Source organism: Salvia hispanica, chromosome 3 (assembly GCF_029641045.1).
Source record: "Salvia hispanica isolate PSC_SH4W2 chromosome 3, Shi_PSC_v1, whole genome shotgun sequence".
Classification (NCBI taxonomy): domain Eukaryota; kingdom Viridiplantae; phylum Streptophyta; class Magnoliopsida; order Lamiales; family Lamiaceae; genus Salvia; species Salvia hispanica.
In genome coordinates, this window is record NC_142694.1 from 25,225,272 (window position 1) to 25,248,436 (window position 23,165).

The window sequence follows — 23,165 nt, forward strand, 5'->3', positions numbered from 1 at the left end:
TTGGTTCAAGAAATTTAATCCCATAATTCAATCTTGGAAATTTAATCCCACAATTTAATCTTGAATAATCATGAGATAATTAGTAATAGCTGGTTCCCTTATGACTAAAATAATCTCCAACTCAATCCTAGATTATATCTTGATACTACTATTTTGTCTCAGAAGCCTAACATCATTTAAATGATTAGTAGTACTAGTACTTGGTTCTGTACCAAAATTAATTTAAGCTTTTAAAAATGCTAATTGAACTCCCCAAATTTCTTTTAATTTAATTTTTTTCGAAAAACAATTCTTACTCAACATTTTAATAAGTTCTAATTTACAGATTTATGGGTCGTTACGAATATTGCGGTATATAAAATATATTCTTTCATTTAACTGTACATAATAAAAGGGCATTTTGGAAATAATAACAAGAATGAAGTTATGGAGTATATTATTAAACAAAATTAGAAAAATGAAAAGAATTTATTTATTTTTTGCAATAATTAGGGGAATTGGAAGTGAAAAGATTTTTGAAAATAATGTGTCATAATGGATGTTTTTAATAAAATTTGGAGAGTGAAACTATGTTTATACATATAAAAAAGAAATGCAAACTATATTTTTAAACCATTCAAGCTATTTTTTATAGATATCCTTATTTTCTTGCTATTATAAATATATAATACCAAAAAATTAGTTAAATAAATGTAAAATATATGTTGTAGGGTTAATAGCCAAAAAAATCCATCAACTAGGGTTTAGGGTTTAGCGGCGTATGTATTAAAAAAAAGCCATTTTTTTTTTTTGGTTTGTAAAAAACACAAATATTACCCCTCACAAAAGCCCAGAGAGGAAAAAACTGGAGCAGCGAACACAATTAAACAAATGATTTTACCAATAACCAAATTTGGAAAGCTATCTCAATTCACCACAACTCAACTACTTAACTAAATGCTGCAGAAAAAGGCTTTATACTGTTCCATATCTAAAATCTAACACCAATCCCCCAATCCCAAACTTATCATGTACATTTTTTCAGATCCCATAATCCAAGATAAAGAACCATCATCAATCATCCCTTGTTTATGTCTTGATTCCAAATGCCGGCCACCGGAGGTGATGAACTCTGAACTCTCATCCTATACACCTCCTCAAATCCAGGAGGAATGAGATCATGAGATTCTACTTTAACAATCGGTGATGGAATCTTGGCGACCGGAGCAACTGTTTGGCAGGGGACAACTGACTCTGGCCAAGCCAAAGAAGCTGTAGGTTTTTTATTGACAGGAACATCTATTTTTCCCAAGTTGATGCCACCGATCATGTCGATTTCCATGTCAACCTCTCCACCGTCGTGCACCTGACCCTGGTCGTGATTCACCCCATCTGTCATGTCAATTTCAATGTCCACCTCTCCACTGCCATGCACCTGACCCTGGTCGTGATTCACCCCATCCGATGGTTGCACCGTCGGCTCAAGAACTCTATCCTCTGAGCATGTTGTGGCATTTAGTTTAAGATGGCGGAATACTCCCCATAGGAAGTGCTTTCCCTGCCAACCTGGAACATGAATGTTTCTTGTGAAAAGTCAGGAGAGAACAAATTAACCAAACAAGACTGAGATATTCCCTTACTTCAAATCAAGGAAATGAAAATGTTCATATAATAAAGGGTCCATCACATCATTAATTAATTGCAGAATTGGCATTGAATCCTTTACAATCTGAGAGAATGTAACCAAGGATTCTAATACCACATCTCAATTTCAAGATTGGTGATATGACAACTAACAGTTTTACAGCTGAAGTTGCATAACTAACTCCTTATGACATGATATAGCATAAGTTAGATGCTCGTCAATTAATGGTCCGTAAAAATATAATGACTTCACACATGAGAAATAATGGCCTCACTTTGACAATTGGCATGCAGCAGTTTGGAGCTGAAAACCAACAGCTCAACATCTGCAATCTGTTTCCTCAATGCATAGTTTGTTGAAATTATTTGATCTGCCAGGAAGATATTACCCTCCTCCGAGCTGTCAATAAGTGAGGTGATCAGTAAGTTAATATCAAGAATCGAGAGCAGCAGTTGAAAGTCAAAAAAATTAACAACTCTAGATCTAGCCCACCTCTCTCCAGCTCCAGGAAAGAAATATAAACCAATGTCATTTCGATCTGGAATATAGTCATTGAATAAGTTGTTCAAAATTGGTTTGGAAGGAACCAATTCAAAATGAAGCACTTGAGGCATTTTCTTGGAGATATCAAAGATCTTTTTATAAACTTGAAAAGGAGGATAAGCTCGAACAAGATGGTTTATTTCTTTCTGTGCATTATCGTCCAGGATCCTGAAGCTTCCCCTGATAACCCAGTAAGATAAAAAAGATTATGAAAAATATAGAAAATGAATAAGTAGAGAAAATACAAAAATATTGAAATTTACTTCCACGAAGCTTCCAAAGCAGGGACCCTTGAGTCTTTCTCTGAATCAAGCAAATAAATTTCACTCGTATTCTCAGCACCAGAAGTGCTCCGATCAATAGCATTATCATGACCATCACCACCTGCAAAATAAATTCTTTCAAGTATTAAACATCACCCAAACATGATTCAGTTTTTATATAGTCATAACCAAACGTAAACAATTAATACCCCAAGTATAGCATAGTTCCATGTTAAAAAGAGCAGACACTAAATGGTTGTGCAGTTATCTCTCCATTGCTCGTATTTCATATTTTGGTTTAATTGCCAAAAATTACACAAGTTTTGCCCAAATTTGCACTTTTCACATAAATGATCGCTCCTAATTGTTGCAATTACAACATCCCAAAAAATATTCAACAAAAGTTCTCCAATGTATACCTTAAAATGATGTCGTTTTACCAATGAATTTGACATAATTTTAGTATGGAAAATTCGGGGATGCAATAAGTCCAATGTTTTAAAAGCAGTGTAAAATTGCAGATTTGAGTGAACGATGTGTCAGTTCCAACTCTTAACCCTATCAATTATGCACAGGTCATGTTCTGTTATCTTCAATATCATATACATCTTCATAATGTTATCCACAAAGATTAGCATTTTGGGGGACTTATTTCTCTTTGCTATCAGGTAAACAATGTAAACATAAAACATGCACCATGCATTGCATGGTAAGGATGATATCATCGCATTAAGATTTTGCATTGTTCATGTCTTGTAACTGGTGGAAAAACTAAAACCTGGTGGCATATGCATGAATAACTTTGAGAACTACAAGTAAATTCATCGTTATTACTTTATCTTGCACTAAAATCTAACTGCCTATTTTTATTTTCCAAAGTTACAGGCTCGATCATAAGTTTCACTTCTTTACACCAGATTTTCACCTGCTATCTAATATTCAAGGACAAGCTACAACAACTTTCAGTTAATATATTTTGAAAGAGTGAATTTCTTGCAACCAACCGTATGTGAATATGAAGAAAAAGTACTTTACATTGATATGTAAAGAGTGTTAAAGCAAAATCCCACATATTCTTACTAATATGAAATGCAGCAGTATGGCAGTTGTATTTGTAAAACAGAAATCATGAAGCAAATGGGTGAAATGCTGCTCTTACCTGAGATGGCACCTGGAGAGGTATTTTCTGATGGTAAAGATGACTGCTTCACTGCTCTTGTTGTCACGGGGTTACTAGGCTGTTCCTTCACCAAGTTTGTGTCTTTCAGGGCTTCAGAAGGTGGGAGACTGCTCGGTGATCTAAACCCTGCTGATGAAATGATGGAACCATCTTGAATATTGCGTACCAATCATATGTTTTAGAACCAATTCTGTAACTCATTGCATTATACAGGTGACACAATTTATTCACACGAATGCACTTTCACCAAAAAAAAAATGAAACATGAAGGAAATTCTAGCTGCAGGAAACCTAGTGATACTATGATCCCTAAACCTGCAACAGTCCGCAGTTATTTTCATGTGATATACGCCGTTGTCATATCTAGGGTAACAAAAAGAATCAGTATTGCCTTAATCAGTTAATCCAATTGTCAGTGGAGCCAGAATGAAACAGACCATCGAGCATTCATGAAACAGACCATCCACAAGCATTCATGAAAATCAATAAAAACTTGTTAGTTTGCACAAATCAGTTACTTCAGAAACAGTATGATTATTTGTACAAATTATCTTACTTCATAAACATATGATTATTTTTTCAACTGTAACATGCAGTAAAAAAGTGAAATCAACCTGTTTCAACAAGCAGTACAACAACCATCCACAACATCAACTTCCACCCAAGCTTTTTCAGAAAACAGCATGAGCTAGTATATCTAGAAAAGAAGGCAGTTCAATCTTTGCTTCTCATGCAATATAAGTTAGTCTGCCTATGACTACTGACCTGTGAGGTTTGGCTTTCTATGGATATCCACATTGGCAGGTCGTCGAGGCTTCAGTGACCGAAAAGGTCCCGGAGTGATATTTTGGAGAGATGAGAAATCTATAAATCTAGGCTTGATTGTTGAATCAAATTTATACTTCACACTATTGCGGCGAGGGGTTCTTTTGTGGAAAGCATTATAAGGTAGCTTCTGTCCTAATGGGAGCTTGATAGCTTCTTCGACAGTGAGGTATTTAGTCTTCCCAGTTGCAACAATTTTTTCCCAGTCACCCACACCCACCCTTGATTCATTTGGTAACTTTCTACTCTCTGCAGGCAGCTCACCACTTCTATGTACTACTGATGAATTATGCACTCCTGACATGCATTCTTCACAACGCCAGTCGTTGACGTGCTCCTCAAGAAAAAATTTCATGCAATACCTGATATCAGGTCCACTTTAGTGAAAACTATTTACAGAACTCAAAAAAGAAAACATGATTTGATATCAAGTACGGTAGGTACACAGAAACATGCAAACAATGCCTGATTATTTTTAGCATTGAGTATCTCCCTTAAACTTCTGCTTCCATTCTCACTTCCAAAAAAACAAGACATAACACAGGAAAATTCATAAACAGATAAACTTAGTGAGCAACAGGGAGAGAATCTTACATATGCTCAGTGTTTCTTTTACATATGCTGCAAGTTATTAATGCGTCAGCAACCCCAATATTACCACAAATATCACAGCACTCCTGAAAATGAGAAAGCACACATAATATGCCTTATAAATATGACTTTCATTCAATTACAACAGGTTTCTAATTCCTAATATCATACAAGAAATAAGACATAAAACTGGAAAAACACTACCAAGGGAAACATTTAAGTAGAAGAGAAACATAAATGGGAAAATGTGAAAACTGATGCCATATTACTACAGGACATGTGGGTTTTGTAGCAAATATTAGAACGTCATGAAAGAAAGGGGAAAAATATCTAGAGTTTAACAGGGTTAGCCGAAAACACAAGTGAAAAAGTAAAGCCCTGAACTTAAGAATAAGATATTTAAGATATTAGAATCAACTTTAGATTCTATTTCTATATGTACAGATATTAACATTAACATTATAACAAAAGAGGAGGGTGGAATTCCGTACAGTCGTAAATGACCACACAGAGTACAAATCTGTATGTATGATAATAGAACTGCGATCAGCGAGTCAGAGACACTGAAATGCATATGCCATCAAGTGATCAAATCAGAGCATTTAAACTTTCATGGAATCATGTTCTGACTATTATCATTCAGTAACAAGAATTTATCCATTTTTCGAGACATATGCAGCAACATAAAGAGATGACAACAATTGCACTCATCATATAATTATTAATCACAAGTTACTGTATGGCCATATTGATTCGATTGGACAAAGATTAACCAAATGCTTGGAAGTTCAGTCAAGATAAAATATAGTACTAGTATTAACACACACTTCCGGTTTTCTACACTGAAAATTTAAATGCCTTAATTGGATTAAATTTAAAAATAACTTACTTCACTCATGGGTTGGTCTGTTTGAAAATTCAATTATATAGTGTAGCATTTGAAGGAAATATCGAAAATAAAGCCTCAGGTGGCCTCATATTCAAGCAGCAACGACGAGATCATTATAAAATAATAAAAACAATTTTTTTTATATTTAAAAGGTCAGAGAGAGAGAAACAATAATGTATTTTTATAAACAAATCAATGTTCGAAATTCCTGAAGATGGCGAAAACAAAGGGGATAAAAAATTCATGATTCATCCTAAATCAGTACGTAAATCTCTAACGGATCATCTATTTGCACAAATTTCACCACCAAAATTCTCAAAAAAGCAGCATTCTCAAGCACATTCCTCCATAAATTCAAGGAAAATAGTAGCAACTGCAACTGTAACTGTAAAAAAAAAATCAATATTTTAACCGATGCATGGGTCACAATTTTGGGTAGAGATGCCTCCAATGCATATAATAAATCACACAATACACAATTAAAAATTGAAGAAAGCGCAATAGCGTGGTTGTAGGTAGGGTTTCCTCACCATGTGGTGGGCCTAAAATGTTGGAAAGTGTTGTTGAGAGAGTAACTCTTTTCCTCCAACTCTAGTCGAAAATCGCCTCTTCCTTTTCCTCCAACTCTAGTTTAAAATGTGTTAGTGTGTGTGTGTGTGAGAGAGAGAGAGAGGAGCAGGTGGGGTGGTTGTGGTGACAGAGTTCGTGAGAAACAGGGGAGACTTGATTTGGAAGAAGAAGAAGTCGAATCTTTTTTTTACCAGTTTTGGTAAGTTACATTTATTGGGCAGAAAAATCAGAAAAAATATGATAAAAAAATTAGCTTAAAATCCTGAAATTTAAATTTGTTTGCATTTATTCTATAATAAATAAAAATCGATTGCTTCCTTGTGATATTGCTGATGTTTTTTTGATTAAACAGTACTATTGTTTTCACTTTCATGATAAATTGTTTGTTAATACAGTTTTATCGACAGAAAGTAGTTATAAAATAATAATAGTACTAATTGTTACAAATCCAATTTCAATATTTTTCCGCCTAGTTTTCTAGGGTGATGCTAAACAACCACATTATGGTCAACCACACAAGGTATATTAGTAAATTATAGTATTAATTATATATTAAAATATTAATAATGGATAGTGGACAAAATAAAATGACGTTATTAACCTTCAGCCAAATTTTTTATTTTATTTAAAGAATCCCCCTCTTTTCACTATCCAAATTTGAATTTGAAATTCTGCATTAATTAATTTTTGTAGTTTCAATGAAAGTGAAAATTTACACTAAATCTTTATTATAAACACTACTATTATAATTGCTTTCACTCCATAAAATAGAGCATAACTACCGTTAATTCACTTGACGTTTCATAAAATATATAATTGCATAACGTATTGTACAATATTCATATCATTAATATCAATACTATTAAAATAATGTGCAATACTTTACCAAAAAAAAATAAAAATAATGTGCAATAATAAAATAAATAGAGTATTCATATTCATGTTACTGCGTTAATATTTTATATTTTTGAAACCTAAATCGTGACAATTTGCACATTCTATCACTATAACATACTCATTAAAATGTTATGTGATTGTACAATGCAAATTTAACTTATTCTCTTAAATTTCTATGTTAAATAGTACTATTGTTTACCGTTAAATCAAAGTGACAATATAAGTTAGTAGTAATTCTTACTGATATTCGTTATTTGTATTTATTAGTTGAATTAGGCAATATTTTAATCTCAAGTACATTAAAATGTTATTTAATTAAATCGCTTATTGATCTATCTAATTTGCTATATCAAATCCCAATCAAGGCTAATATATACCATAGTATTTCTCTTACAAATTAAATAGATGGATTACAATAATTCACTAGTTTGCAACATTAGATCTCAAGTCTCAATCATGTTAACAAATTATACTCCTATGATCAAATACTAATGTCATAGGATATCTTTAATAGACAAAATAGTACGATGAGAATAATTCGACCATTTGATCTATTTATTTTTTGTGATTTTAGAGCTAAAGTAAATTAAAATATTATTTAATTAAATAATAATGTCATTAGGATTTCTCTAACGAGTCAAAAGGTTGGATGAGAATAAATCACTAATTGAGTTATGCAATATTATATTTGAAGCACTAAAATGTTATTTAATCAAATCAGTAATACATCTATCTATTTGGCAACAGTATATCTCAATCAAGACTAATGTCAAAATATTTCTCTTACAAACCAAATAGTTGGATTATAATATTTCATTAATTGATCTACTCACTTTGCAACATTAGATCTCAAGTGTCAACCACGTTAAAAAATTATTTAATCAAACACAGAGCACTCCCAATGCACTCGGCGTTAAATCCGGCGTTTTATCGCCAATTATCGCCGAAAATTCGCCGGCAATGGGGAGGAATCGGCGATAATCCGGCGTTAATTCTACCGAATTAACGCCGAATCCCGAAAATTCGCCGGATTATCGCCGACCACTGTGGGCGATAATCCGGCGATAAAAATAGTTTTTTTTTTTTTTTTTTAATTTCCCCCCCTATAAATTTAAAATTTAATAATTAATTTAAAATAATTTCCCCCCTATTTTTTTTTAATTTTCGTCGTTGTAATTTTTTACTCGTGTTTAATTCAACGAACTTTATTACTATTATTTGTCTTGTCTTATAAATTAGCTAGCTTTATTATATAAAAAAATAAAACAATTAAATTAGTAATGATGTAAAAATGAAATGTTGAGTTAGGGAGAAATAAGGAAGAAACCATTGGAGCAGTTAGCTAAAAGTTGGCTAAAAACTAGGGATAAATTTTGGTGCTGATGTGGCGCTGATGTGGCAGGAGTTAGGGAGAAATAAAGGAGTTTTTATGGAGAGCATTGGGAGTGCTCTAATGTCATAAAATTTCTTTTACAGAAAAAATAGTTTGATGAGAATAATTCTCGATTTGATCTATTTATTTTTTGTGATATTAGAACTCAAGCAAGTGTAAAAAATTATTTAATCAAATAATAATATATTATCGTTAGGATTTCTTAATAAGTCAAGGTAGTTGATAATAAACTATAAACCACTAATTGACTTATGCAATATTACATCTCAAGCATATTAAAAAATTATTTAATCAAATCAGTAATAGTTCTATCTATTTTGCAACTCTATATTTTAACCAAGACTAATGTCATTAGTATTTCTCTCAAAAACCAAATACTTAGACGAGAATAATTCACTAATTGATCTTAATCACTTTGAAACATTAGATCTTAAGCACAACAAAAAATTATACTATAATCAAATACTAATATTATAAGATTTCTTGTACAAACACAATAGTTTGATGAGAATAGTTCACTACTGGATCTATTTAATTTTTTGTATTAGATGTCAAGTAAATTAAAATATCTATTTGACCAATCTATAATTATCTAAATAATCAATCTATTTTTTTTTTATATTAGATCCCAAACATATAAAAATTCAAAATAAATTCGTATAATATGAATAAAACATAAGATTTAGAATATTTGTTTTTATTTTAATTTTGCATTTTTACAGACTCGAATTAAATGTTGATCAAATTACGTTTATGTATTTTGACAAACAACTTAGAAGCCAATAAATTGAAAGCCAAAAACAGAAAAAATATCTACAAATTTCTTTTGAAATTATTTTTAAAAACTTTGATTAGTTGTATATTCACTATTTATTGAACATGTAAACAATGAATAACAACAAATTGTATTGATATAAGGAATAAGGAAAATCATTGAATTAATGGATGAACATAAATTTTTTTGCTTGTAACATAAAAAAACTAAAAACTAGAAATGAAAAGCTAAACTAAAATGAAATGAAATCAGAATTGATAATATGAATATCATGTGAACACTCCACTTTATTATGAACTTCAATATTTTGACAAAAGAAATTGATAAAATCAGTTGAGAAAAAAAAGCCGGTCAAACTCCTTTCAAATATTTATATGTTATATTTTTTATAAACTGAATCCTAATATATAGGAAATAAATATGGAAGTTGCAATTATTTTGTTTACCGTGAATCAAGGAAAAATAAATGGGAGAGAGGGAAAAACAAAAAACAAGGGGCGCCACTTATTTGGAAGTAAAATAAAAAGGCGGCAATTTTATTTAAAGGATATGAAAGTAAATTTAGTTCTTAATGACCGGATAACAAAAATTAACCGGTTTTTTTTGTCTATATAACCAATTTATGGTTGTACATAATGTGGTTGTATAGCTTTTCCCTTTTCAAAATTGTTGAATCTATTAGAATTTAATTACTGTTTGTGAATTTTTTTTCAATTTAGCCGTCGCCCTTAAGCCTTTTATTTATTCCTTCAACCAATGTTAGAAAATGACAAAGATATTTACCTAATCTCAAGTATAGCTAAAAAGTAAAATTGATATTTACCTAATCTCGAGTAGCACCGATGCAAGAATAAAGAGGGTCATTTATATCAACTGTTATAGAATGAGAATATCCATTTATTGGTAGATCTGAGGAGTCTCATTCTAGGATGACTTGCTTTATTAGTTGCTTACTATCGTCAAGATTAATTATATTATATAATAAAAAATTGCAAAGAATAATCTATCTATACACATGTAGAAAACTATAAAATTGGATTTGATTAGTCACATAAAGCTACTGAATTAAATTGGAGCCCTTTCCTCTACACTGATCATAATTTTTACAACACTATATAAATAAATCTTTCCACTCATCCAACAATAAGTACTCCCTTCATTTACGAAAAGATATCTCATTTTGCTATTGAATTAAAAAGAAAAACGCAATGGCTTTCATAGCGAAGCTCATTGCAATTCTCCTTGCCGCTATAATAGCATCACCCCTCGCAATCTCCGCGAGAAAAGTGAAGTGGGGTTCGAGCCTAGCAGTGCGGCTGAGAGTGGCGGAAGGGGAGGGGCCTAGCACGTGCTGGGAAGCGCTATCCGAGCTTCACTCTTGTACGGGAGAAGTGGTCACGTTCTTCCTCAATGGCGAGACCGCGCTTGGAGCCAACTGTTGTAACGCTATAAGAGTGATCGAGCATCAGTGCTGGCCCTCCATGCTCGGAACACTCGGCATCACTACTCAAGAAGGAGACGTTCTCCGCGGCTACTGCGACGCTGCCACCAATGGTGGCGGTGGTGCGGCTCCTCCTCCGCGTGCATCCACCGTCCAACAATGCTATAGTTTCCCGCGCTTGCAACATTGAATTGTAATCTTTATCATCTATGTCACATTAATAAAGTGTTAATAAAACGTTGCATCGCTCATTTTAACGCTCTCATAATTCAACTCACACGTTCAAAACTGCAATCTTAATTGCTCATAATTATTCTTTAATTCAATTAAATTATAATCAATAATTACTTAATCCGTGTTTACAAATGATTAATTTTATTTGTAGATTGCAAAGTTTTAAATAGTAATCAAACCTCAATTTGTCAACTTACTTAACAATATTGTTTTTCTTACACCATGCCATGATTTTATTTTTTATCAGCTTGAACTTTGAATGAGCGACTCTAGCTAATCAAAATTTATGGATTTAATTACGAGACCAAAGTTAAACGTTTAAGAGCAGCAAATTGGTGGTAGTGATCGGGTTCAAATCTATCGTGACAAGGCCTTTAAATTAGTATCCATTAAAACAAACAAGCAAATTGAGATAATTGAATGACCAAATATATTTTCTAAGTCAAAGACAAATATATAGTAAGATGGATCGCTCTCAGTCGACTACGACTTTACGTAAAGGAAACATAAACCAAAATCGAATATTTTAATTTAAGAAAGCATAACACAATTTTTCCTTTCAGGAAGCCTAATTTTTATTACTACATTTGTGCAGATTATCCAAAATGTGGAGCTGGTGTTTAGTCTATTGAATAATGCATGTCCAGATAAAAAAAAAAAAAAAAAAAAACTTTAAATATACTCTTAAAAAGGATTAAGCTGAAATTTTGTAGGACTATTTGAGTTATAAATATTATATTAATATTTTCTATATGTATAGTTTCTTCAATAGAGTATTTCATTTTTGGAATGTTCATTTCTACTTTGACAACAAATACTTTAGTACATTATTATTTATTTATTATGTATTTTATTTTATTTTATTTATTTTAGTTTATTACTTTATTCTACAGACTTTATTATTTACACTTAGTACAATAATATAAACACCTAAGTGACGAATCTATTAAAAAGAAATGCACCACCACTTTATTCAATAAAGTACTCAATTTATTTTCCTCTATCATCAGTGTATGATTGGCCATGCGATATGTCTCCATCTCTCATCTATTTATATCGTATAAAGGAATGTCATTTGTCATAATTTCTAATTTTTTTATATTAAAATTATTAAAATATCGATAATTTTGTAAACCTAAATAAATAAAGATCAGTTTTGTTATATTTTTATATTAAAAAAATATCTTCTTCTAAATACGTATTACTCCCTCCATCCATCATTTAAAGACATACTTTGACCCGGCATGAGTTTTAATAAATATTTTACATGACACATTTTGAATTCAAGCTCATTTATCATTTATCACATGTCTATTTTTTTAATTTGGGATCATAATAATATGAAAAAATAATAATTGTTTCCTCTAAAATTAGAATTTGAGTCTTCAATTTTAAATTTAACATAAAATATTTAGATTTAAAATTGAATTACAATTTTTATATCTCCTAGTTCCATAATTTGAAATCTATATTAAAAGTATATAATTAGAATTTTCAAATTGTTATAAAATTGGACACCTCCACGTATTGCACACACAAACACTACACAAAATGCGCGCGCACACACACACACTTCGTATCAATTACTATAACATTTTCACTGTGTATCGAACAGACCCTAAAAACATTGCATTGAATGCATAAAATCATTGCAACGATTATGAGACTAAAGGATTATCTTTGATAAAAGTATATAATCATGCCAACGAAAGCATATATAACATCTTAAGACAGAAATATATAAATAGGCTTGCTATAAAACATGAGTATCAATTTATCAGAAGCTCTTATGCAACATAAAAATCATCCAAACTAAAGTTTCAAGTAATTTATTCAGAGAATTGTTCCTTAACAGCTCATCAAACCCCTTTCATGTTCAAGTTCCAACTCCCCTCAGCTCTATCCGCGTCTTGGCCTACGCTTCTTAGTTTGACGATCTTTCTGCCTCTGAGAGTAGAAACATATAAATCGTGAGTGATGATAACACGATAAGTCTCTACGCATACATACGATCAATCAAAGAAATCTGAAAGCATACCTCAAGATTTACGTCTTCTGCTTCGCTGGGCCACATGTGCTCATCAGATACCTCCACAGGGTGGTTGTGATTGGATGTCATTTCCTTGTCAATTGTCATTACTCTTCTGGTTAAGTGAGAGATTGTCTGATTTTGTATAATTGATTCAACAATCTCGTAAAAATGTGGGATTCGTATAAGCAATCTACCTGCTGAAATTGCTCTGTTTCAGGCATAGTTGTGGTCTCCCGATCACCATGAACAGTCGAACTATCGGGATCAGAAACTACGGAAGATGAAGCAACCTTTTCCGATTCAGATAAGCTCACCAGAGACCGGTAGATGCCCTGTACAGTTGACCCAAAATAATAAGGATAGCCCTTTCAGATCCGGAAGCGTCTGTTATATAAATATCTTCACCCGAGTATGTTGTTGGGTCAAATGGTTTACTATCAAATGCTATTATGTTCGAGAGTTCAGTTGTTGCCATCTGCGAATATGAAGTGGAGTGGTCATAGTTTCATGTTGTATATATGCAGATAAAAGATAATCCACATGCATGAAGTATACATGATAGAGTAGAAGGAATACTAACATAGAGAAACCAATATGAACGATTGTGAATAAGACTATGAAGAAGTCCTGCCCAGCATTAATCCACACTTTTCCAATAAATCCACAACATACACACGCTTGCACAGACATACACATACACACATACACACACTTGCACACACATACACATACACACACACACACCTGCACGGACATACACATACACATACACACACTTGCACGGACATACACATACACACACCTGCACACACACATACACACATTTGCACACACAGACACGTACACACACTTGCACACACTGGCACACAACACACACATTTACACACCTGCACATACAAGCACCAGCTGAACTAGGCTTACAATATATCGAGCCAAGAATTAATGGGTGTTTACTTTCCTAGATATACTAATCTAGGGATTGATAGCTACACTGGCCAATTGTAGGTAAAAAACAATAATATTAGCAGGATCTTCACCAAAATTCATAAGCATCAGAAACAAACTGAAATTCAAGGAAACTGGGAGCATACAAAATACTTCATGGTACTAAAAGATAATTAATCGAATATCTATATATTCAAGTTCAAACTAACTCATGCACACCAAATAATAGAAACAGTCACAAGAAAGACAAACTATTCAAAAGTGGAGGGTTTGAGCAAAATACATTGAACTACTAGTCTCTTTATCGATCCCTCCAGCCTCGTCATTAAACTCAGCTCCACCTTCAGTTTTGACCCTATGTCTGAATGTGCTTTTATTATCAGACATAGGCCTTCCTTCATCACAGTTACATGTGCTTCCGCCCTCATGATGTAACTCTGCACCACTTCCAGTTTTGATCCCTTCTTCGGGTGTTGTTTGCGTATGGTGCTCAAACCCTCCATCGCTAGACCTTGAGCATATGGCACCCTCAGTTAACTGAAGACCACCATCAATTTCAACCAGTTGACTGGATATGGCATCATTAGCATGTTCAGTTCCTCCGTCCCTTTCATCCTGAAGTGAAATGTCGAACACATAAATTAAGTGGAAGAAGTGTGAACATCAAGAGGAATTAAATAAGGCAAATAATCTACATCCAAAACCACTTGAAAATAATATAAGAAACTAATCTGAATCAAGCATCTGAGTACATTTTGAAGAATTCTAAAAAAACAGAAGCAGGATAACAAACAGCTCTCAACAAAATAAGAATATAATGAGTAGGCGATATATAAGAAAATATTACTTATATCTCCAAATTCCATAAATTGAATTCTATATTAAAAGTAAATGATTCGAATTCTCAAATATTTATAAAATTAGGCACTTCTACACATTGCACACACATTCACTACACACAAAATGCGCACGCGCACGCGCACGCACACACTTCATATCAATTACCATTAACATTTTTATTGTGTATCGATGGACCCTAAAAACATTGCATTGAATGCATAAAATCATTGCAACGAACGATAATGAGACTAAAGGATTATCTTTGATAAAGATATATAATCACGCCAATGAAAGCATATATAACATCTTAAGACAGAAATACTATATAAATAGGTTTGCTAAAACATGAGTCATCAATTTATCAGAAGCTCTTATGCAACAGAAAAATCATCCAAACAAAAGTTTCAAGTAATTTATTAAGAGAATTGTTCCTTAACTCAGCAACTCATCAAACCCCTTTCATGTTCAACTTCCAACTCCCCTCAGCTTTATCCGCATCTTGGCCTACGCTTCTTAGTTTGACGATCTTTCTGCCTCTGAGAGTAGAAACATATAAATCGTGAGTGATAATAACACGATAAGTTTCTACGCATACATACGATCAATCAAAGAAATCTGAAAGCATACCTCAAGATTTACGTCTTCTGCTTCGCTGGGCCACATGTGCTCATCAGATACCTCCTCAGGGTTGTTGTGATTGGATGTCATTTCCTTGTCATTACTCTTCTGGTTAAGTGAGAGATTGTTTTCAGTTGCAATTAGATCATCCTAGTGGATTTTGTAAAATTGATTTAACAACGTCGTAAAAATGTGGGATTCGTATAAGCAATCTACCTGCTGAAATTGCTCTGTTTCAGGCATAGGTGTGGTCTCCCGATCACCATGAACAGCCGAACTATCGGGATCAGAAACCACGGAAGATGAAGCAATCTTTTCCGATTTAGAGATGCTCACCAGAGACCGGTAGATGCCCTGTATAGTTACCCAAATTAATAAGGACAGGGATTGAGCCCCGAGAACAATTATTATGGTAAACGTGTGTGGGTTATAAATGGACACCTTATGCCAGAAGAAAGAATGTGATAGGATCTTGTTTGCGACTTCCTCTGTGACGTCAAATGCTTTTTTCCCAATTAACAGCTGGAAGCTCCCATCCGACCAATTCACAATGCGTGAATTGCTTTCAAGCTGCATGAGATTAGGTTCAGATTCGAGAAAATATGATTTATTGGCCAAGTTGAAGGACAGAATCACACTTACAGAGATTGTTCCATCAGAGTTTACAACATTTCTCCAGTGAACGATATTGGTTGATGGGATAACCCTTTCAGATCCGGAAGAGTATGTTATATAAATATCTTCCCCCGAGTATGTTGTTGGGTCAAATGGCTTACTATCAAACGCTATTATGTTTGAGAGTTCAGTTGTTGCCATCTGCGAAAATGAAGTGGGGTGGACATAGTTTTATGTTATATATATGCAGATACAAGGTAATCCACATGCATAAAGTATACATGATAGAGTAGAAGGAAAACTAACAAAGAGAAACCAATATAAACGATTGTGAATAAGACTATGAAGAAGTCATGCCCAGCATTAAGCCACACTCTTCCAACAAATCCACAACATACACACGCACACATACACACTTGCACAGACATACACATACACACACATTTGCACACACATACACATATACACACATTTGCACACACAGACACATGTACACATCTGCACACACTGGCACATAACACACACATGTACACACATCTGCACACACTGGCACACACACACACACACAAAACATACACACACCTGCATACATACACACATAAAACCACTTGAAACCAATATAAGAAACTAATCTGAATCAAGCATCTGAGTACATTTTGAAGAATTCTAAAAAACAGAAGCAGGATAACAAACAAACAGGTCTCAACAAAATAAGAAAATAATGAGTAGGCAATAAAGTAGTCCACAGAAAAAATCATGAAAGGCAACATCAGAATGCATCTCAATTCAGCTCCGGAAGATTGTATTCAGGACACCAATCACAAGCATTATTTACTTACTCTAAATAACCAGCTTTATAAATCAAGGAAACTACTAAAATTTGATAACAAGCATATAAAATGACTTTGCAAGTAATAATATTTACTTACACTAAAATGCAACAAGACATCAATCAATTGTCACATTGTAAAGATATATTTCATTTTTGTTTTCATCAACAAATGAGGCTCAAAAATGCTAATTTCTTAAGTGTGACCAAAACCTTCTATTTATTTGTCACAACCTGCTAATAATTGGATAAAGACTCATATATGTATCAACAGCTAAAATATTAAAAAATGCATATGGTCTGGCAAAAGCAACAAGGGAGGTAACCTGAGATGGGTGAGCAAGTGGAGTGCGGTTTGGAAACTCCACCACCAGCAACCTACCGATTGACTGCTCCTCTGGTTTATCCTTTGACTCCCCCTCTAGTTTATCCTCGGCCTTTTCTTCTTCTTCTTCGGGTCCAAATTGTGTATGTTCACTTGATACAGTACCTTCAGACTCCAGATCTCCCTCATAACTTATTAATTTGTGTTCAGGAGATATCTATGTTGGCACAAGAAACATTATAAGTACTTTTGGTGGCCAACAACCAGAAAACTAAATAATCATTATAGTGTCTCAGTTCTCACAGAATTGTTTTTCCCTTGATCAGTGCCAAACTCAGCTTCATATTGTCCTGGTTCCTCATCTGAATCCCCAAAAAGAGCACGCATTACATCTGCAATTCGAGCTCGATCCATTCCATTCTCAGTCTTTAATAACCTAACGTCATAACATAAATTGTCAGAGCTAAATGGATAAGCAAAAAAAATGCAAAAGAAAAACACTAAAATATGAATAAGAGAAATATTACAATGATAAATTGCAATCTACAGCCCTGTAAAATTATCAAGTCGGTGATACATCAACAACTCAAATAGAAGGCATAAGTGCTCTCAGAAAGGGTCTCAGAATACCTATCAAACAAATACTTCAATCTGTAAAGCACAACTCAACTAATTTGGACAACTTGGGTTCAGAACTATGACAAACTAATTGAGAGTCATCATGTCTTAGGCGGGCTAGCCAGCTGAACTAGGCTTACCATATATCCAGCCAAGAATTAATGGGTGTTTACTTTCCTAGATATACTAATCAAGGGATTGATAACTACACTGACCAATTGTAGGTAAAAAACAATAACATTAGCAGGATCTTTGCCAAAATTCATAAGCATCAGAAACAAACTGATATTCAAGGAAACTGGGAGCATACAAAATACTTCATGGGATAATTAATCGAATATCTATATATTCAAGTTCAAACTAACTAATGCACACCAAATAATAGAGACAGTCACAAGAAAGAAAAACTATTCAAAAGTGGAGGGTTTGAGCAAAAGACATTGAGCTACTAGTCTCTTTATCGATCCCTCCAGCCTCGTCATTAAACTCAGCTCCACCTTCAGTTTTGACCCTATGTCTGAATGTGCTTTTATTATCAGACATAGGCCCTCCTTCATCACAGTTACATGTGCTTCCGCCCTCATGAGGTAACTCTGCACCACTTCCAATTTTGATCCCTTTTTCGGGTGTTGTTTGCGTATGCTGCTCAAACCCTCCATCGCTAGACCTTGAGCATATGGCATCCTCATTTAACTGAAGACCACCATCAATTTCAACCAGTTGACTGGATATGGCATCATTAGCATGTTCAGTTCCTCCGTCCCTTTCATCCTGATGTGAAATGTCAAACACATAAATCAAATAAATGAAGGAGAAACTATAAAACTATTGCAGGAGAAAAAGGACAATAAGGAAAGGTAAATAAAGCACAACATGATGATAATTTGTTTGAAAAAGTATTTGAAAATTTAACAAGGTCTAGAAGCAACAAACATATGAAAAACCAGGAGAATCATCTATACTTCATTTGCTTCCGTAGTTTGTTCTGCTGTCAATCAATCTTCCAACAACCAAGAAGCATTAAGCATAAAATAGTTATGGCTCATTCCCTTCATCGCATGTACTCTTCCCATAAAATATGAATACCATATGCATTATCTGTGACGTTTCTCAACTGACCAGATCATGCAAGAGTTGGACCTTGATGAAGAAAGAACTCAAAGAGTAATTTTAGAAATAAAAGTATTCAACACGTTTCATTGAGGGCCTGAGGCCACTGAATTTTCATTCAAGTGCTACTCATAAAACCAGAGAACCATTCTCCAAAATATTTAAATTAAAATAGCATAAGGAAAATAACTAAACCCTAGGTTCCTATTTCAATCTCAATCCAAAAAGGAAAAACTATCTGTGGATGACAGTCACCATCTACGCATACACAAAGAAATGAATATGTGTTCAAACATAGGACATTCAATTTTAAGATATTTTTTAATTCCAAATGCACAAAAACATTAGAGATTACAACCCAGAGCAAAACAATATTGGCAAGAATGGTAGACCATAAGGAAGCCATCGTTACATTTAAGTTGGGCCTGCATGCCAATCACCTTCCTGATGTTGGATTGCAGCCAAAAAGCTGTCTAGAACATATATGAATGATATAAATAAAAGGTTTAGTCACATAATCTCTATAATTGTACATTCAGAATTTTTTATGCATGTGTTAATATAAACACATGTAAATTTATCCCCCCAAAAATTCTTAACTTTTTTGTTGCCATTTTGACGAGTCTCGATCTGAAAATCAAAAACTAAATAAATGCATTCCAATCGAAAAAATTTCGTTAGATCTTCTGAATTGGGCCGTACAGACTCATTAAAAACATGTTATTAGCTAAAAGGGAAAATAAGACGAACAAATCTTACAGAGTTAAATTCAGGCTGGTGGTTCATTTCATGGCTTGATGCAGACTCCTCCTCGGATAGATAGCCAAATAGATTTTGGAAGATTTGATCTCTATTCATTTTTCCTATAACTACCCTTAAGTGAGATGGAGGGAGGGAATGGATACTTACCCTGAGAGAGAGACTCTGAGTGTATAGACTTTAAAATGAATTCTGTATCTATATGTTCTGCGGCGGAGTTATTTAGAATGAAAATTCAGATTCCTTTCCATAAAGTAAACTGGCGTTACGAGTAACTTTTTCTGCTGATTAATATTTTGGAGTTTCTTGGAGACCAGTAAGTAAAATCGTGAAGAAAGAGAAAACAATGGCAAGAAGTAATAAATGCAAGGAGATGTTTTGACACTATATTAATATAATCCTAAGTGTCTCTTAAATGATTTCACGAGTAACACATACGATTATCACCAAAGACTTGTGTCCTTAATTGTACAATTGACACTAACACATACGATTGTCACTGAAGATTGTGGCCTTAATTGTACAATTGACACCATATTAACACAAGTTTTACAATTTTTCACCTAAGATTGTGGCCTTAATTGTACAATTGACACCATATTAACACAAGTTTTACAAATTTTCACCTAAGACTGTGGTCTTAATTGTACAAAATTACAAATGGATATGGTCATAGCTGTTTTAGTAAATCTTGATGGTACTCTCACCCCCCCCCCCCCCTCTCCACCACTGTTGTTACCCACATCATACTGTATCTGCTTTCAAGATCAACAAAATTGTTTTTCTTCCGAACTTACCACGCCTCTAAAGACTACCATCATGCTTGTTATGTAATAGCTGATCCTTTACTGAGCACAGATTGTTACTAAGTGAAATATAATTAGCTCTATGGATAAATTTTTTTAATCAATAAATGTAGACCAGATTACTTTATATCTTCAAGGATCGACTCAATCCTTTACTTTGACTTGAATTTTTAAGACTTCATGGACAGCAGCAAAGAACCACCCAGATAAATATCATGATAATTCCAATAAAAGCCTCTATTTTCACTTACATTTTGTTACACCATAGGTCAACCAGAATTTTTTTGTCAGGTGACTCAGGTTCAACTATAGTCCAGCAATCTAATACATCCACCACTTCCACTCAGAACTCTTGGTCAGGTCCGATACATATAACATGCATAAGATTGCCTAGTGATGCTGAATTCCGATCCACTTAGTTGGATGATTGCGTAACATGATTTTCCAAAGTAGGAAAAACATTCATAAATGAAACAGCTCACATCAGAAGATTCTATGCAAGGAGAGGCATTCCATTTTATATGAAAACATAGTCAAGTTGAAATCTAAGACAGAGTGAAATCCATCATAGATGCTTCTGCTCATAGTTTTAAATTCATTTACCATTTCTTTGAGGAGTTTAGTTTTTAGTACCAACAATGAATTATTATCTAGAAGCAACTCAGCATATTCCGATTCTAGATTTAAAAAAGATGCATATATATGGAAATTGCACACTGGATAATTCAACAATATTACTTGAAGGCAAGGAAAAACCACGTATCACAAACATGAATAATAAAGCGACAATGCCACTGCAAAGATATTCTCAAATATACTCCACATGTTAGACTTACCACCATTGGAAAGGAAAATGCTCGGTAATTTTGTCTCTGTACTCTAAAGCATTGAATATATAAGGAAATCCAAGAACAAAACCCAAACAGATTGCTATCCTAGCCACTGTATGTAAGTTTCTTGCTTACATAGTCTTATATTTCAATTATATGGCAAATTTTTTATAATTACCCTAGCCAGACTACCCACGAAGTCAGATCATCACCAGTCCAACCATAGAGACACTCAAACAGAGCATTTGGCTTATCAAATTCATAAACCAAAAGCTTATATGGATGAATGATTCAGCTAGATCACCCTCTAATCTCCAAATCTCTCTCATGTTTGATCCTATGATAATATTATAGATTCCTATTTACCTGTAACAACCTTTTCCAGATCCAGCTAGATCACCTTCTACAGCAAATATGTTACTACTCAAGTTTACCTAGGTCAGCATTACATCGAAATAATTGTAATCAAATCATCCCCAAATTAGATCAACAAGTAAACATCAAATTAGAAAAACGAATTGGCTCTCGGAAACAAGCAACAATACCTGGAGAAGGCGTCAATACACAGGACTTTAAGCAACGATTTCTCATTTTCTCCCAAATTGCAGAGTTATGATTCATTATTCACACAAACCGAAAATTAATCTCTCGTACTCGATGATGATTTTCTCAGAATACCAAAAATTAATTTTCAGAGTATGAATGCAGCTGCGATAAAAGAGGGCTGGAGCCTGGAGTTGATGAAATGAAAAAAATGTGGGCATCGATCATCATAATAAAGGCTATTGAAATGAAATTCGAAATATTTATTCAGTTTCTTTATTGTAATTTGTAAACATAAATTACATAATTGTGGTAATATTATATTTCAAACATAAATTAAGGTGTTGCCCAATTAGAGCTTGTTGCAATCTCACTTCATTCTCAATACTCCTAAATGGCATTTCCTTATTTTTGCAATTATTTTATTTTTTATATGTATTTCTTTAATCTTTTATTTAATATAACTATGACTATAACTTTTGTTGTTTTATTGAAATTTTAAGTGTCTTTTATTTTTTTAGAATTTAATTGAAAATTATAAATAAGAAAGAATCATTAAAATGGAAACATATGTGAGACAAATATATAATGAAAGTACAATATTTTAAGGAGGTAACTGCTTTTAAAGTCATAAACTTGTACAATATTTTAAAGGGGTAACTGCTTTTAAAGTCATAAACTTTCCATGAATTTCGTTTTTTCCCACGAACTTTTTAAAGTTCGTTTAATGTCACGAACTTTATTGTCGGTTGTCATTTTTTCATGTTAAGTTTTCCAGTCTGATTCAAACTGTTCGTTTCCTATTAAGACAATATTCAAATTCTTTTATCTTACCATCGTTATCTTCGTCTTTGAAATAGCTTCGCGTGGGTACCTTGTACGCCTCAATCGGAACTCAGATGAAGAAGTTATGGCCATTTGACGAAGGCTGCGACCTTTGTGCGACCTTGTACTATCATAATGGTCATAACTTCTTCATCCGAGTTCCGATTGAGGCGTACAGGGTACCCATGCGAAGCTATTTCAAAGACAAAGATAACGATAGTAAGATAAAAGAATTTGGACATTGT

At 33.4% G+C, this 23,165-nt stretch overlaps 3 protein-coding genes across 10 annotated transcripts; 1 reads left to right on the top strand and 2 right to left on the bottom strand.

Annotated features, from left to right (window-relative positions):
* Positions 1-862: 862 nt before the first annotated feature.
* Positions 863-6,670, bottom strand: LOC125215817 (PHD finger-containing protein 6-like). Of its 5 annotated transcripts, none has more exons than XM_048117381.2 (8): positions 6,446-6,670; positions 5,030-5,112; positions 4,376-4,797; positions 3,590-3,739; positions 2,431-2,551; positions 2,117-2,347; positions 1,899-2,023; positions 863-1,545 (listed from the first exon to the last, which is right to left on the bottom strand). In XM_048117381.2, the coding sequence occupies exons 1-8, from the start codon at positions 6,446-6,448 to the stop codon at positions 1,058-1,060; spliced, it is 1,623 nt and encodes a 540-aa protein (XP_047973338.1). In that variant the 5' UTR covers positions 6,449-6,670; the 3' UTR covers positions 863-1,057. The 5 variants fall into 5 exon arrangements, with proteins under 5 accessions (XP_047973338.1, XP_047973337.1, XP_047973339.1 ...); XM_048117380.2 differs by lacking the exon at positions 6,446-6,670 and adding an exon at positions 5,916-6,351 and having other exon boundaries at positions 3,590-3,736; XM_048117382.2 differs by lacking the exon at positions 6,446-6,670 and adding an exon at positions 5,916-6,351 and having other exon boundaries at positions 2,437-2,551.
* A 4,088-nt stretch (positions 6,671-10,758) lies between these two features.
* LOC148930428 (egg cell-secreted protein 1.3-like) lies at positions 10,759-11,181 on the top strand. Its single transcript, XM_089066473.1, has one exon. It carries the CDS (start codon positions 10,759-10,761, stop codon positions 11,179-11,181), a length of 423 nt encoding a protein of 140 aa, XP_088922599.1.
* A 1,731-nt stretch (positions 11,182-12,912) lies between these two features.
* On the bottom strand, positions 12,913-22,281 carry LOC148930429 (uncharacterized). Of its 4 annotated transcripts, XR_016136391.1 has the most exons (12): positions 22,098-22,281; positions 18,487-18,818; positions 17,733-17,865; positions 17,431-17,646; positions 16,303-16,476; positions 16,102-16,230; positions 15,877-16,014; positions 15,670-15,768; positions 15,480-15,578; positions 14,486-14,817; positions 13,264-13,732; positions 12,913-13,172 (listed from the first exon to the last, which is right to left on the bottom strand). XR_016136391.1 is itself a non-coding variant. In XM_089066975.1 (9 exons), the coding sequence occupies exons 2-9, from the start codon at positions 18,588-18,590 to the stop codon at positions 15,531-15,533; spliced, it is 1,041 nt and encodes a 346-aa protein (XP_088923101.1). In that variant the 5' UTR covers positions 18,591-18,818; positions 22,098-22,281; the 3' UTR covers positions 14,360-15,530. The 4 variants fall into 4 exon arrangements, 3 of the variants coding, with proteins under 3 accessions (XP_088923101.1, XP_088923102.1, XP_088923100.1); XM_089066975.1 differs by lacking the exons at positions 12,913-13,172; positions 13,264-13,732 and having other exon boundaries at positions 14,360-15,578; XM_089066976.1 differs by lacking the exons at positions 12,913-13,172; positions 13,264-13,732; positions 14,486-14,817; positions 22,098-22,281 and adding an exon at positions 19,917-20,555 and having other exon boundaries at positions 15,343-15,578.
* Between the last annotated feature and the right edge of the window lie 884 nt (positions 22,282-23,165).

Coding starts and splice junctions, on each gene's coding strand:
- LOC125215817 (XM_048117379.2), bottom strand. Junction 2,024..2,116: donor TTTCCTGGAGCTGGAGAGAG/GTGGGCTAGATC, acceptor ACTTATTGACAG/CTCGGAGGAGGGTAATATCT. Junction 1,546..1,898: donor GCTGCATGCCAATTGTCAAA/GTGAGGCCATTA, acceptor TTCATGTTCCAG/GTTGGCAGGGAAAGCACTTC.
- LOC148930429 (XM_089066976.1), bottom strand. CDS start 20,015: ATGAATAGAGATCAAATCTTCCAAAATCTATTTGGCTATCTATCCGAG. Junction 18,819..19,916: donor ACCAGCCTGAATTTAACTCT/GTAAGATTTGTT, acceptor ATTTCACATCAG/GATGAAAGGGACGGAGGAAC. Junction 16,477..17,430: donor CACTTGCTCACCCATCTCAG/GTTACCTCCCTT, acceptor TCATTTTCGCAG/ATGGCAACAACTGAACTCTC.
- LOC148930428 (XM_089066473.1), top strand. CDS start 10,759: ATGGCTTTCATAGCGAAGCTCATTGCAATTCTCCTTGCCGCTATAATA.